This window comes from Epinephelus lanceolatus, chromosome 13, assembly GCF_041903045.1.
Source record: "Epinephelus lanceolatus isolate andai-2023 chromosome 13, ASM4190304v1, whole genome shotgun sequence".
Lineage (NCBI taxonomy): Eukaryota > Metazoa > Chordata > Actinopteri > Perciformes > Serranidae > Epinephelus > Epinephelus lanceolatus.
In genome coordinates, this window is record NC_135746.1 from 8,044,268 (window position 1) to 8,059,969 (window position 15,702).

Below are 15,702 nucleotides of genomic sequence, written 5' to 3' on the forward strand. Positions count from 1 at the left end.
ATGGGCTTCCACTGCCACACGGCTCCAAAATGGCACCACTCAGTTTGATAAGGCATCGAGGAACTCTTTGGTACACTTAACTCTTTTACTTCTCTCCCTGAGGGAGGAGCCGAGTTTGACTTTAATCAGAAGTATTGAACTTAAATGATTAGAGGAAGTAAATGAATAATTAACTGGCGGAAGAGGCATGGTTATGATAAGACCCTTGTTGATGGGAATATGTGAGGTTAATGATTGAGGTCAGTCTTGAGAGCAAATTAAAGAGTCTCCAGTCTCACAAAGCTCGCACTCTACCAGCAAATGGGGGTTAGTGTGTGTTGCATGTTGAAGTGGTGAAAAGGAGGAGGGGGGTGTAGAGAGGGTGATATGCTTCCTGTAAGCCTTTGCTATATTTAACTCTGAATTTTGAGAGGAAAAAATTAGGAGTGTAATATTACACATATTCGTGTTGAACCTTTGGGTATGAGGCTTTTGGTTCGGTGCGCATTACAAACTCAACAATATGTTGAACAACACTTTCTCACTCCGACCTCGTCACACATCGACGTTTGGTCATGGACCTTCCACATCCAGATTCGACGTCCAAGGTACTCTGGGTGTGTTGGTTGTTGACATTCTGGGACGCCGTGTCAAGTTCTTCCTGTTACATGCATTGTCTGTTTTCAAAATAAGCGCACTACGTTGATACATCACTGCAACTTGATGCTTTTTTTCCCTTCAACCGCTAATGCACGTGGTTGGGTTTCAGAAAAAAAGAACAGGGTTTGGCTTTATAATCTTACAGGAAGCAAACACCGCTCTCCTCGGTGAAAGTCAGTGTTTGTTGGACCCATCCAACACCACTCCCATCTGACCTGTTAGGACTTTCACCACCTTAACTTTCATTCTTGTCCCGCCGCATTTCCCTGAAGCCACCAAATCCCGGTAAACTATAATGGTGACCGGCCACGTATCATGCCGATGTAAACTATCCTATTACATTTAGAAAATAAAATATACAGCTTAAACTGTTTTTAATATGTCCTCAGCACCATTGCGTTCCACGAGGCACGACGGAACAGGCAACATGCTGTCAGTCTCTCCCACCGAGGCCTTGACGAAGTGCACCAGGCTTTGAAGCCAATTTTCGTAGTGGCCAAACAGTGGTACTGCAATTTCTGAGGTCCATTACGTGATGCCCTGTGGCCCAATAATACATTTTCCCATTGACTTACAGTGGGAAATAGACGTACGTAAATAAGTGGATCCATTTTCTGAGCGCCACAACGCCCGCAACTTGACTAGTTATAATATCAGGATTTGATCCATTCAGTCCGATAACAATTCAAAAGCCTAAAGGAGCTGCGAGTTGAAATCATTTTATCCCCAATCAAGTTAGCGGAGGGCTAAACCGGAAGTTAGACGTTTGGCTCAACTGCTGTTAAGTCTATTGCTGGAACCATTTTGGCTTCATGTGCCACTGAACAGCTTTCATATGAATGGAGGGGGCCGTGCCGCCAATGCCGTGTCCAGTTCTCATAACACATCCACGTTCCCACCCCGAAACCAAAACAGTCTACTCCAGTAAGACACACTGGGAGGCAGCTACGCTAAGCTAGCTCATTGCAAGACGGTTAGTAACGCCATTACCAGACCAGAAATAGAAGATCCTCTAATAACCTACAGGTCTGGTGTTTGGAGCCACTTCAGTTTTGCTGTGAATTATGAGGCGATGATGAGAGAGAGCGGTGGATAAAAAACCACCTAGCCAAAAAACAAGGTGCCCTGCACTCTCTGTAGCAGCTAACCCAGGAGCACAGTAACATACATGACCTCTGAGCCAAAGCACGAGCTGCTGCGCTGTGACAGACTCTCTTTAGCAGCCAAATCAGCGGCACAAACAGTCGATAGTTGCACGATGCACACACCCTAAACCAGGGCACAGTAGCCTCTGTGTGGCTATAGCCTCTCGTTCAGCAGCTAACGGCAGCTAACGTTAGCACAAACCCAAAGCAGTGAGCAGTAACTGCTGGTGGGCCGGGTACATTAGCTCAGTGGTTCTCAACTGGTCCAGCTACGGGGTCCAGATTTCTCTTTAGTCATTAGTTCAATATATTTAATATATCCGGTGTTATACTTGTGTTTGGACATGTCATCGAGCTAGTTTGCTGTCTCTGTCAAGTAGCTGTCCATTCGTTATTCACTCTACAGCAGGAAATAGCACTTCAAAATAAAAGCTCTGTGCCAAAAATTCACTGTGCTTCAAAATTGTATTTTTAAAACTTGACACATTCGTGAGTCACTTGCGGACTAGTCTGAGTGGGTGGAAGTTCGCTGCATAGATCAGCCTCTCATTGGGCGGAATGAGCCACCCGCTGAAGTCCCGCCCTACCACCTCCGGTAGCAGTTTTCAACACATCCTTTACTAACTTTTGCGGTGTTTGATCTTGCGGGGATGTAGCCATTTTTCTGCCATGGTTCGCGTCCTGTAGGCGATATTTTTGTGGGCGTGTTACACCTAAACCTGTTTCCCCCCGGCAATATTTTTGCAAGCGCACTGTTGCTGTGGCACCGCCAAGAACGATTGTGATTGGAAATAAAAAAAGCCGGGGCACTTTTTTCTCCAGTCTTAAAGTGAGCGTCGGCCCAGCCAGACCTTTCTTTTCTTGAGAAAGGTCTGGTGAGCGAGACTACTTGCGGACCCACTTTTGGACCAAGACCCACAAGTTGGGAACCACTATGTTAGCTGCCATAAGACTGAAAGCTACGTTAGCGATGGCCGTTTAGCTTGTGTTTATATGACTGTGACATTTAACAGAGATGTTTAACCATGTATTTATTAGACTGAAAAAGCTCAGAGAGCTTGTGGGACGTAGCGAACTTGCCGCTGACACAGTGAGCAAAAGAAACAGCACTAATACTAATGTCAGTAGTAACATAGTTTTTATATTTTAGGACACAGATGATGAAAAACAGTTTAATGGTCTAACTTTACAGTTCTCTACACAGTTAGCAGTCTGATCACGTTTTCAACAAGTAACCTGTATAGAGTGCTCCAGGGATGACGTTTTCCTGTAGGCCAACACCAAAGTTAGCATCACCCTGGTTCCCTCGTCCAAAAGCCTTTGCCATTTTTTGCATTGGATTCTGTATTATTACCAAAAACAAACTCTATGGCAAACAAACATTTATGATATTTACAGGTTTTGTTCAGAAGTGAAAAGCTAACGTTAGGCTAACCTTAACTCTTGTTATGATGATGACCTAATGTCACCTAATTTAGCCACTTGTTAGTAATCGTATTTGTAAGACACATAGAAGCTTCAAAGTTCATGAGTGGGGGATTTACTGATGTATTTTATGTCGTAGAGCAAAACATGAATGTCTCTTAAGCTTGTGTTATCCACAGACCTAAATTTAGGCATTTCACCAAAAACCAATTGACTTTGGGATGAGGAAACTGGAAGTGCAAAAATGCTAACTCATTTCTGGGTTTGGTACTCATTCTTAGGGCACTCTCATGTGTTTAGAAAGAAATCACTGACTTTGCTTTACCCAGACTTAAACAAACCCACTTCAGCCAGACTGTGATTTCTGCTTTGTACAAAAAAGCCCAAATGATGTTAGCTTCCATACATTTAAAATCTTAAAAAATAAGAATAAGAAATTTCTCTGGCATTTCTACATTAAACTCACCACCTCATGTCTGTACTGTATCCAACCGAACTGTGAATTCTGTGAATCGTCCCACTCCTGGAAGAAACAGTTGCCTACCAGTCAGCTCACGTCCGTCAAAAGGAACAGCCAAACGAATCTTCTGCAACTCGTATTTTTTATTATTGCAACCAACTGGAAGACAATACATCACATAAACATCATTGCAGTTTTTCAGAAAATGGAAAACAAAATAAAACAACATTTATATATTTTTTGCCACGGTATTGGACAACGTTGATATTTACATGTAGTGATGAAATAGGTCTTGAAATCATTCTTTGGCAATATGATTGCACAATAAGGAGAGAATTGAACATTTACTGGAAAAAAAAATAAAAAATAAAAACAACACCCGGGTGCACTCTGCATCACATCTCACAGATCAATAACAGTTTTGCATTTTGACATCTCTAACCTATGGCTTTCCAATATTCAGCTCAGACAGTCACCAGAAATAATGGCAGTATTGTAGATAATTTTGTCAGAGAGAGAAAACAAAACAGAAAATGAAAATGTGCATAAAAACACCAACAAATAAAAAATGGCAACTGTATTTTTTTTCATCGTATGTTTGGCAGGTTTGAAACGAACACTTGTTTTTGGGGCTTTTCAGGCAGTGACATATATTTTCTTTGCTTTAAAATGTCCACGGTATATTTGATGTGTTTTTCCAGGACTCGCAGGTCAGGAGTTCATCTTTCCTGCATGTCGCTGAGTGAGTCAAAGGAAAAAAGGTGGTTGCTAAAGCAACACATTCTCCCCTCGACATGCCTCTTGCCAGCTGAACACGTATTAGTCACCACAACAGTGGATTGTTGCTGCAAATACAGCAGAGTGCTTGACCTGGGCCGCGGGAGCACTCAGACAGATATCAGACGAGAGACGGATGGCACACAACAAGAACACTGACAGTGTCTCCTTTTAGCCTTTTTTATGTCGGCATGGATACCATACAAAATGCAAAGCCAGTGATGCATGCTACAGGTGGCAGAGGACTGTACCAGTGGATGGGACATGCATTTGTTTGCCTGCTTGGCTCGCTGACAATCACTCCATTGAGCTTAAACACAAAAAAACTCGTCTGACTGCTGCTACAACTGACACTTCCTCCTGCAAAGCTGCTTTTTATATGTACTGCATCTCCGCAGCTGTGGGGAAATTAATACTTTAATGCATTCCTGCTTCAGCAAAGCATGCTGTATAATGGCAGTGCAGTGTTTATATCACTTCTGATGCAAAAATGTCAAATGCTGCTCTTCAATCAGGTCAGTGGCTCCGTTTACATGCACACTAATATTCCACAGTTTTTCCCACTATGACAATATTCAGAATTTGATAGGGGCCATGTAAACAGCATATTCTTTAAGGTTTTCAGAATTTAGCATTTTCCAATTAAGACGTGGGATATGCTGGTATATTTGGGCTGTTTAATACGAATATTTGACGATTCTTTCTTTTCTTTTCCACATAAAGTTTTTAAGTTTGAACAGGGCTCAGCAGGAAATCAGGTAAACAAGCTAACAGCGCTGACGACAGATTGGTAATGTGCAACATTTTTTGCCGAAAAGCCAGCAACTGTGTCGTATTAAGTATCTGTGAGCTGTAAATTTACAGCTGCTGCTGCATTGTGTCCACAGCTGTCTGTACCAAAGAAAAGCATGAAAGTGAAGAGCGCTCACTCCACAGCAAAAATCTGGAGACTAAAACGTCCTGAGAGCACACGGACCAGAAAAACAAAACCCAGATTGCTTGACTTGAAGCAATCTCAGTCGACTGACTGTGTCTCCGACTGATGATTTGAATTTCCCGCTTTAAGAGGCAGCCCTAGCCTGTATCATTCAGGTTGTAGGAGCATTCTTTGGACATGTATCCAGTGCATCCAGAACATGCGTCTCAGTTGGGCTTTTTACCGCAGTTTGCATCCGATGGCTTCTTGCCTGTTCGTTGTACACAAACCAACTTGCCAACAGTTTGCAAGGCTGGTGTAAAGATACACGCCTGGTAAGACCATCCTGATGATGTGAGCTCAACATCCTGTTTCGCGCCAAATGCAGTCAGAAGAACGGCGAAAACGTCTTTTTGTCCAAGAAACTCTCCGATTGCATCCTCTTGTTCTCTTTCTGCAATAACGTCACTTATTGCTGTGTTTACTTTACTTGCTGTTCTGCAAGCTGTGGCCTGCATTTTACATCATGAACTACAACATAGTCTCTGACTGGCTGCTTACGTTGTCAACTACAGTTTGAATCTCTAAGTGGCCCTGATTGGACTTTAATTTCCGGAGAGTGTTTGGAGCAACAGCGAGTCCAGACTGATACAGAGAGAGAGACAGAATGTTGAGCTCACATCATCAGGATGGTCTGGATGCATGCCCAAAATTCAAACCCACATTTCTGGTCGGAAGAAGAAACACAGCTTCTTTTAAATATTATGACAGACCTGGAAATCAACAGTTTTTTGGATTCGTGCAAATATCAAAACACTGATATGGAGATAGATTTGTCTTGGTATTATTTGTGTGAGGAGATCAACAATTTCTGTGTAAATGTGTAAATAAAAACTATAAAACAATGTACACAAATACAAAAAAGATTTTTATATTACACAGATCTGCACATACACAAATTCCAAAACTAAAAAAAAAAGACTCAGTTTGCGTAAAATTAAGTGTTTTTGAACGTTATAAATGTTAGGAAGATAATCACAAATGCTTTTCATGTATTTGTAAATTAATTAAACGTATTCAAAGATTTTTTTTAAACTGTTAAATGTGTGCATTTGCAGATCTATTTTATTTTTGGCAAAATATTTTTTGAGTTCACACATCTTTTTTTGTATTTGTGGAAGGTATTTTATTTTGTGATCTATTCACACAAATAATGAGACAAGTTAATCTCCACACATTGACCTTTTCAAGAAGGTGTTACAGGAATGACAGACGGAGGCTGTGTTTGCACGGTGTAACAGGTGCGCTGCCAGAAAGAAAGTAAAATAACAGACATTTCACTTTTCTAGATTTTGACGTGATAAACAAGTAAGGGCAGGGTAATGGGAGTATGCACAGCTGCATGTGAACAGGAATATTGGTGGAATATCTATTATGTTTTTCACCATGTTAACAGCTCAGTGGGCGTATTGTCATTTTTGGAATAAGGGAAAAAGTGGAATATTTTGTGCATGTAAACGTAGTCAGTGTTTTCATGATTCACATGCACCTTGCAGAGTGGCGAAATATATTCAACAAACCATCTTATCTGTGGACTGGGTTCTTGAGATAAATATGCAAGCTTGACATCTTCATCCTTTAATCAAAGGGTTAACAATACTGTATGTAAATGAAAAGAAAATCTGTCTTTTATGCCGTCTCCTACATTCCTCTTTCTTTTCAACTTCTTCGTAGCCTTTTTGGAGATATGAGGTTCTTTCAGGACACCTACAAAGTTTCCCCGTCTGATCCAAACACGTACACAGATGGAAAATAAGGACACGTACATTTACACACAGGCGAGAGGAAAACACAAAGAAAAGAAACAATACTGTTATAAATAAAGACGTTCTGTCCAAACATGTCAGAGACATGACAACAGAGGTACTGAGGGCAGGCAGGCAGGCAGGCACAATGTTAAAGGGTGTGTGTTCCTTGGGCACACAAACTCACACACTCTACAGATGTGTTCTGAAATAACACTGGGGTTAACATTGAACACCTAAAAACCACTGTACAGGCAGAAGAAGACGGAAGCCCACCCCTAAGAGGTGATTCAGCTGGCCTACGTAGCCTGAACCTGAAGCCCAGAGGGCCTCTTAAAAATTGCAGAGTGATCTCCCCCCACGCTCCTCCCTGAAGACGTGTCTTTGAAAGCCCGCTCAGAAAAAAACAAAACAAACAAAACAAAACAAAAAAAGGAACCCAAAAGATTCAAAGGAACAACAACAACAAAAATCCAATATAATCACGGGTATAAGAATTGGCGGCAAAACTTTTTTTCTTTCCTCTAGGATCAAGGTTTATATGAAAATAAGTCATGCTTCATGCTAAATACATCGTTTATCTTACATGATCTTTGAATAAAAAAGATTTGCTTTTTATCTTATTTACAAGCACCCATGCAATATAACTGAGAAAGTCCTGCAGGTCAAATTGCTTCAATTAAGAAAGGAAAAAAATAAAATATTTTCTAACCTTTTTACAGAGTTGTCCACACGGGACAAATTGCTTATATCTTTATGAGGGTAGAGTGAGGGTAAACAGACACAAACAGAAATCTAAACCCACAGTTCATGTATATAGTTCTTTGACACTGTCAAAATGAAGAGGAAGGTGTGGCGGCTACTGGTAGCGACCATATTATCTATACCAGGTGTCTACGTCTATGGACAGAAGTACTGGGGAGGTTTAAGGGACGTTTACATTATGCAACAACAACAACAAAATGAAGGAGATATTGCCTCAGACCCGGCACACTATCCATCTCTATGGTGATAAACATGACCTTTTTTTTTATTTTAAAATATCTATCTTAAATACTATGAGTGCTCTTGAAATAAACCATGTCTTTACCCATGATGCTTCTATTATAAGTGGTGTTAAATAATCTTAAGTGCATGAATATATATCACATTGGGTTTTACAATTATTTTCGGTCACCCCCCCCCCTCCCCCTCCCCCGCTCACTATGCCTTCTTGTGGTTTTTTTTTGTGTGTGTGTGTGTGTGTTTTTTTGTCAGCTGTCGTATCGGCTACATGAAGCAACCTGGTCGCTTATCTTTGGCACAGTCTCACATTTGTGCTCGTGGATGTCGGAGAGTGACGCTTTAGCGTTTAGAGCGGCGGCCGCGAGAGCTCTAAGTCTTGTTAAACAGGCTCTGCCGTCTTTGCTGGCATCACTGCGAGATTGCTACAGATTCACATAGAAACAAACAGGTAAGACAAACAGCCATCTTCTTCTGTGTTTATGTACTGTAACGCTCCTCAATGTGATTCCGTTTTGTCGTGTCGTCCAAATTAGTGACAAAACATGCTCGTTTTTTTTTTCTTTTTTTTTTTGTGTATGGCTTTCATCCCCTTTTAAACAACAAAAACAACAAAGACACATGAGAGATACCCATTGATGTTAGTGTTGCTGAACATGTAGGAAAACATAGATTTTTGATATTGCCACAAATAAGTAGGATTCACCTAATGCCCTGCAGATAGATAGAGGGAGATGAGAAGTGTCCGTTGAGACTAATGCTGTAGTAACGTTACCTGTTGACCTATTTGTGTGTACGTGTCTGTGTGTGTTCATGTGTGTGAGCTGTATGTGTTTGTCATGTACTTGTTCTATGTGTTAGTTTCTCAGGGCCTCTTTCTGCTCCTTCTGGCCCTTGGCGGTGCGGTTTGTGATGTTGTTGAGGCAGGCTCTGACCCCCGCCAGGTGGAGCAGCGACCCCGCCGCCTCCTTCATCTCCTCGTCGTCGCTCTCCGGCGGCTTCTCCACCGCCGCCGCGCGCCGCTTCTTCAGCGGCAGCGTGTCGCTAATGCCCCTCGCTCGGTTTTTGGTCCAGGGCAAGCTGCTCCCTGCCAGAGTCCCAGCTCCCGGCCCCGAGCTACGTCTCTGTCCGCGCAGGGGCTGCTGGGAAATGTAGGTAGCGGCGGCGGTGGCGGTGATGTGAGAATCCAGAGGGATCTCCCGGGGCTCAGGCTTGACGTCTGATTGGATCTCCACGGCGATGATGTCGTCGTCGTCCAGAGGGGAGGAAGGGGTGCCGGCCTGGGAGGAGCACAGCCTGCTGGGGGATTTGGCGGTGCTGTAAGTGTGGTCGTCCTGGAGGTCCTCGCTGCAGAGCGGAGGAGAGTAGCGGGAAGGGCTGTCCTGTCCTCGGCTTAGATAATCTCCCAGGGATGATCTGTACGAAACAAGGACACAGAGCGAGACAGAATATTGTTACTGGTGCTGTCACTCTGCCAGCCAGGTGGCCCGCCTGTGTGCGCCTCACTCCACTGAAGCCGCTCCAGTTTGCTCTGCATTTGGCTGTGGAGCAAAAAGAATTCACGTGATAATCTATCAACCTCAAATATCCCCCCAGGGCCTCATGTGCATATTTCTCAGGTCAGATTAAAAGCTTGTATCTCCAAAAAAAGAGTCAGCCTTTCCTTTCAAAGTGAGCAGACTCATTTTCAGATTGCCACCTTTGCATTTTTCAAATGACACAGTGCATTCTGAGCAGCTCTCACACTCCCTAAGGTTGTGAAACTTGCTCAGCACATAAAGGACCTTGCAAGCTTTAAAGTCAGAACGCCACAGCGAAGCCATTTAACCACTGTCCACTATACATCAGCACCGACATTATACTGCAACACATATTTTGCTCTATTAGTCAGAAGACACTTTTCTCTGTAAGGCATTAAAGGACAGGGGTGCATTCTGACAACCAATAAATCAAAAGGAGCTTCGGCGGCGTGCCCTGTCCCCCGGACATTTTCTCCCCTCAGAACGAGAGGGTTAGCATATTATTAATATCTTATAAGAAAAACATGCACCCCTTACAGTGATCAAATATTCACTGCATACCTTTAGTGAGACTTTGGAGATGTTTAATTCATTATGCGGCGCAGGCCATCATACTCTTACGCTCCTATGATGGATGTGCATGTCCATGCATGCTCCGAATGTTCTTTGAATCACGAGGCCTCTCCCTCTAATAAACCTGTTTGTGTGTGTGTGTGTGTGTGTGTGTGTGTGTGTGAGAGAGACCGTTATATAAACACACCTGGATAAAATGTTCTGAGCAGCAGGGAGCGTGTGAATGCCTCTGACTGTTGAACACAATAAAGATGTAATTATGTAAACTATCAGTGGAAAATTTCGGTCTGTTCTGCATGTGTGTGTGTCTGAAGGCTACTGTATGTGTGTCTGTGGGTGTGTCTGTGTGTCTGTGAGGGAATATGTTTGGGAAAACCCTCACTGTCATTAATTATATGCTTAAAGGGACAGTTCACCCCAAAATCAAATATTTTCCCTCTTACCTGTAGAGCTGTTTATCAGCCTTGTATTGGTCTCTCCAACATGATTGAACTAGATGGCACTCAGCTTGTGGTGCACAAAGCACCAACAAAATAAATTTGAAAAACTCGACATCAATGTCTCTTTGCAGAAATCATGAGCAGGTTACTCAAGATAATCCACAGACCTTGTTGTGAGCAGTTTCATGTAGGAACAACTTACTTTTCATTGCTCAGAAAGAAGTGTGCATCTTTTCATGGACGACAACAAATAGTAACAATAAGAGCTCGTACACATGTCGCATTTTTTGCACCCTTGAATCCAAATGTTTAAATGTAGACACACGAACAGTGCACTAAAGACTGAGTGGAATGCCGCTGCAGCATGCAAATATTTCCAAGCAACGGTTGCCCCCTGAATTCAACTTTTGGAGAGCAGCAATGCGCACCACTTCATGTGACGAGGAATAACCAATCACAGCTAGCAAATTTCTTTCAATTCTTCCATAAATATCACTCTGTGTTGGGTCCAGGGTTTGAATCCTGCTGGGGTTGACGTCAGCGAAGGCATGCGGTCGCAAGACGTTCCCACCGTCGAATCATACGGGGTCCGATCCCTTAAGGAGGCTTCAGGATAAGAAGTAACTCCAGAATCTGAGCCAAGTCCTCTGCATCTCAAGCCCGTTGAAGACGAGAGGTTCCAGACGTAAAAAGCAGATTTTAAAGATGCAACACTTGTCCCGGTCCTAAACCTGCTTTCGTACTGCTGCCCTGACAACCGCTTACGTGCAAGAGCATTGCCCAAAAAGAAATGCATTACTAAAAGCAGCTGCTGCCACTACAGTCCAGGGCTGCAATCACAGGCAGGCGCTTTAGTGAACGTCACTGGAGGAAATGCAAGCAAACTTGGCGGCATGTAAATCAGGGGTCCTCAATGTTTTTAAGGTACTCAGCAACCATTCACCTGCACTCACACACTGATGGAACAGCCATCGGGAACAATTTGAGGTTCAGTAGCTTGCCTAAGGATACTTTGACATGTGGACTGGAGAAGCTGGGGATTGAACCGCAGATCTTCCATTTAGCACAGCGATATAAACGCCCCCTGTTAGCTCACCTGAGCTAGCAAATGTTACAGCTTACGTGAGGAGGACGCCATTAATTTTAACATCTTGTGCTGTCATGACCACGTGCCTCTCTTTCATGAGTAGATGCACACTTCCCTCTGCGCAGTGATACGGTTAGCAGGTGTAGTTTGACAGAAAGAAAATAGTTCCTACATGAAACTGCTCACAACAAGGTCTGTGGATTATCTTGAGTAACCAGGTCATGATTTCTGGAAAGAGATATTGATGTTAAGTTTTTCAAATGTGTTTTTTTTGGTGCTTTGAGCACCACAAGCCGAGTGCCATCTAGCTCCATTATACTGGAGAGAATGCAGACATCTCTACGGCTGATATCTCCAACATTCGGCAACTCACACCAAAACAATCTAGACTGATGAACAGCACTACAGGTAAGAGGAGAAAGATGTGTTTTTGATTTTGGGGTGAACTGTCCCTTTAAGGTCAACAGGAGCAAAGTTTACCCACCGTATGGCCGAGGTTCTACTCCCCACAGGGCTTACAGGTAGGGGTCTTATCACAGGGAAAAGTGCCTGGCTCCTGACGCGGGCGCCATTTTGGATCACACCACGAGGAACTGAAAGAGAAAGAAAGCAGCAGACGTTAAAAACACACACGCCACATCACTCACATGCAACACACAAATCAGCATCAAAGCAGGAAGGAAACACACTCAAAAAAACCTGATCGGACCTGGATAAGACCCCGGAGCAGCTCGATGAGCATTCACTGACCGTCTGAGGAGGCCAACAGGGCAATATTGATGAGCAAGGCAAGGTTAAATGGAGCGGGAAAGCGTCATAAATGAGTTAAGGCCGCTGCGAATCATTCAATTACCAACGACCGCTGGGCTCGGCTAAATCCAGCCTGTCTGACGCTGTGGGCTGAACAGCAGGCGGCTCAAAGTTAAAGGGAGGCACCTCACATCTTAAACTGTGTGAGTAATGACACATTTATCTCTTTAAAACTTACTTCAAACTCATTAAATGTACTTTTTAAAGCAAGCCTCGCACAGAACTCCAAATTTATGGCTCAAATAAGGCTTTAGAAAATGTTTAGACATTTATTAGAAGTATTTTAGTATGACTCCAGATATTTTTTCTGCTCTTAAAGTGTACATTATTTTCTCGATTAATTGTCGAAGCGTAGCAAGATAGCATATTTAAACTGTTTGTTTAGTGATGAGCAAGATGGCGCCCACTGTGGCAGATGTTTTTTCTTGTTACTGACACTGTATATTTGTATATTGTACAGTGCTTTTTTGGATACATTCTTTATATTATATTCTTTTTTTAGTCTGTATCTCTTGCGTTATCTTTTACTTTAATATTTTCTTAAGTTCTTGTATTCACATATTTCACTTTTTATACCTCATTAAAACAGCAAACGAAGAATTTGATGGTAAATGGAAACATGTTTTTTTATTATGCACATGACAATAAACACCTTGACTTTACTTTTCCAGAACACGACTCCAAAACCCCAAAATATTAAGTTAGATTTCGGAGAATCTGGAACATTTTGTGCATAAAAAATGACTTCAACTGTTAATGAATCACTAAAACGACTACGGGCGATTAATTTTCTGTCAAATAATTGTTTAAGCTTTGCTTAGATACATCATTTCCCTGCACCTCTACCAGTGACACATTGACTTGAAGGTGAACTAAAAATTAATTAGTCGCACACACATCTGTATCAATCACGTCCCACAGTTCACTGTGAGTGTCAGAGTTTAAGGAATGCTCAGTTAACTTCCAGTCCTGAAGAACTGCATATAAACTGAGTAGTCAAAGTTCTTAGGAGCGCAGTGGGCTCCATCTTTGTTCTCTATTTTTTAAATTGTAAATCACTTCGTAATTAATTTGAGCTTTTATATCTATTTATCTCTTTTATTGTAAATGTGTATCCTTTATTATGTTTTATATTTTATTGCTCTATAAAGCACTCTGAATTGCCCAGGTGTATAAACTGCACTATACAAATAAAGCTGCCTCGCCTCAGTCATTAAGTGGAAGTTTTGAATAGGGACAGGAATCAAGAACCGGTTCCTAACTGTCTGATCCGTCAGAGTCATATTCCTCTGAGCTTATTGGTTCCTTTTATTCATACCGACATATGTCATGTGTCTATGCTGCTGGAAAGTTGGAACAAGAAGTCATGGTGGAGAGAAAGAAACAACAAAGTGGGGGCTTCATTTCACAAAGACATGAAAATAGTGCTGCTTGTGATGACGTCATAAACAGATCATATAAAGTCAGGGTGGAAACAGCAGCAATATCCTGAAACATTTTTCTACTAGAGATGTTCCGGTATCACTGTTTTCTTTCATGTGCAGATTCTGATACCTGAACATGCACATCAGAAAGTACCGATACAACACCATTATATTAAAAATAAATAAATGAATTACCAGTGGCATACTATTAACCCTGTATGGATATGAAATGATTGCAATCGCTATTTGACATGGCTCGAGTTAACCCTCTGTCAAACTTTAACAAACACATACAGAAGATGAATGCAATCATGCTTTCCTTTAACTTAAAAGTCATAAAAACTTATTTTTTTAATCTGTCATCCAAAAAAAATCATTATGCACAGAAACCTTGCGCACTGATTCCTGTTGAAAGTGAGCTAGTTGAGTTATGAAATGATTCTGTGCGCCCCGTTCCTCAGACTTGTCACCGCTGCGTCCCACTGGCACATTTCAGTGTGCAAGGTTTCTGTGCGTAACATTTTTTTTTTTCGGATTAAGAAAGTGCATCTGAAAAAATGGACCCAGTGTGCAAAGCTTTGATCCTTGGTCCAACAGCTCTCTGAAGGCTCTGGGAGATGCAGAAAACACAGAAAATCACACCTGTTCCATAATTTTTAAGACAGACGAAAGATTTCCGAGAAAACTGACAATTTTTCCAGGCGAAATTACTTTAAAGTTTATGAATAAATTCCGTGACATTGGATCAGCACATAGACTTGTGAACTCACCAATACCTGCTTCATCGTTTTTATCAATACCGGAGGCATTTCTGGAACAACTCTACTTTCCATGCAGTTTAAATTCCAGGAACACCATGTAGGGCTGCAACTAAAGCTTTACTTTCATTATTGATTAACCTGCAGAGTCCAAAGTGACGTCTACAAATTGCTTTTTTGGTCAAACCAACAATCCAAAACCCAAACACTCTTCATTTACTATGATAAATAACAAATAAAAACAATCAATTCTCACATTTTTTATCCAATTTTCACTTTAAAAAATGACTCAAACAATTAATTGATCATCAAAATATTATTTGATTTATTTTCTCTCTAAAGACTGATTGATTTATCGACTAACTGTCACAGTTATTTGACACTCTGTTATAATAATGTCAGCAACATGCAGGCAGGCCGAGCAGATTTCTTTCTTTGATTAAATGAAAGCGAATACTGTAAAAATATTCTCTCATTTCATCCACAATGAGTTCAGACTCAGAGATATTAAAACAACCTGTGTGAGCCTTCTTTTTTCCAAAACACAAAACTGATCAAGAATCAATAGGAATCAATAATGGCACTGGTATCAATAAAATCTTGTCAGTTCCCTAGTTTGTAACAATCAAGGCTCTTCCTGTCTTTGTCCATCTGGTCATCAGTATCCAGGCAGAACAGGCTCAGTCAAGGAGGAGAGAGGAGAAGGTGGCCCGATGGCCGCGCTCACCAATTGTCAAGGAAACTGGAGAATCTACCAGAAGGACGACGCCGCAGCACTCCATCGAAGCGCCATTTCACTCCACTGAATAAACAGGCATATGGCGACCCACCTGGAGTTTACCAAATAGTGCTTCTTCCTCTGATCTAATGAGACTGAAATTGAATTCTGGGGTCTGAAAGCCAAACGTTTCAACTGGCAAA

General features: G+C 41.9%; 1 protein-coding gene across 1 annotated transcript in view; it reads right to left on the reverse strand.

Moving 5' to 3' along the window:
- Positions 1–3,791: 3,791 nt before the first annotated feature.
- The window catches only part of LOC117270653 (forkhead box protein N3-like), a 105,589-nt gene continuing 93,678 nt past the window's right edge, over positions 3,792–15,702 (reverse strand). Inside the window, exons 5-6 of the mRNA XM_033648382.2 lie at positions 12,274–12,382; positions 3,792–9,585 (exon numbers count right to left, since the gene is read on the reverse strand). Coding sequence (XP_033504273.1) covers positions 9,027–9,585; positions 12,274–12,382 — 668 coding nt within the window. The 3' untranslated portion in view covers positions 3,792–9,026. The remainder of the gene's footprint in view (positions 9,586–12,273; positions 12,383–15,702) is intronic.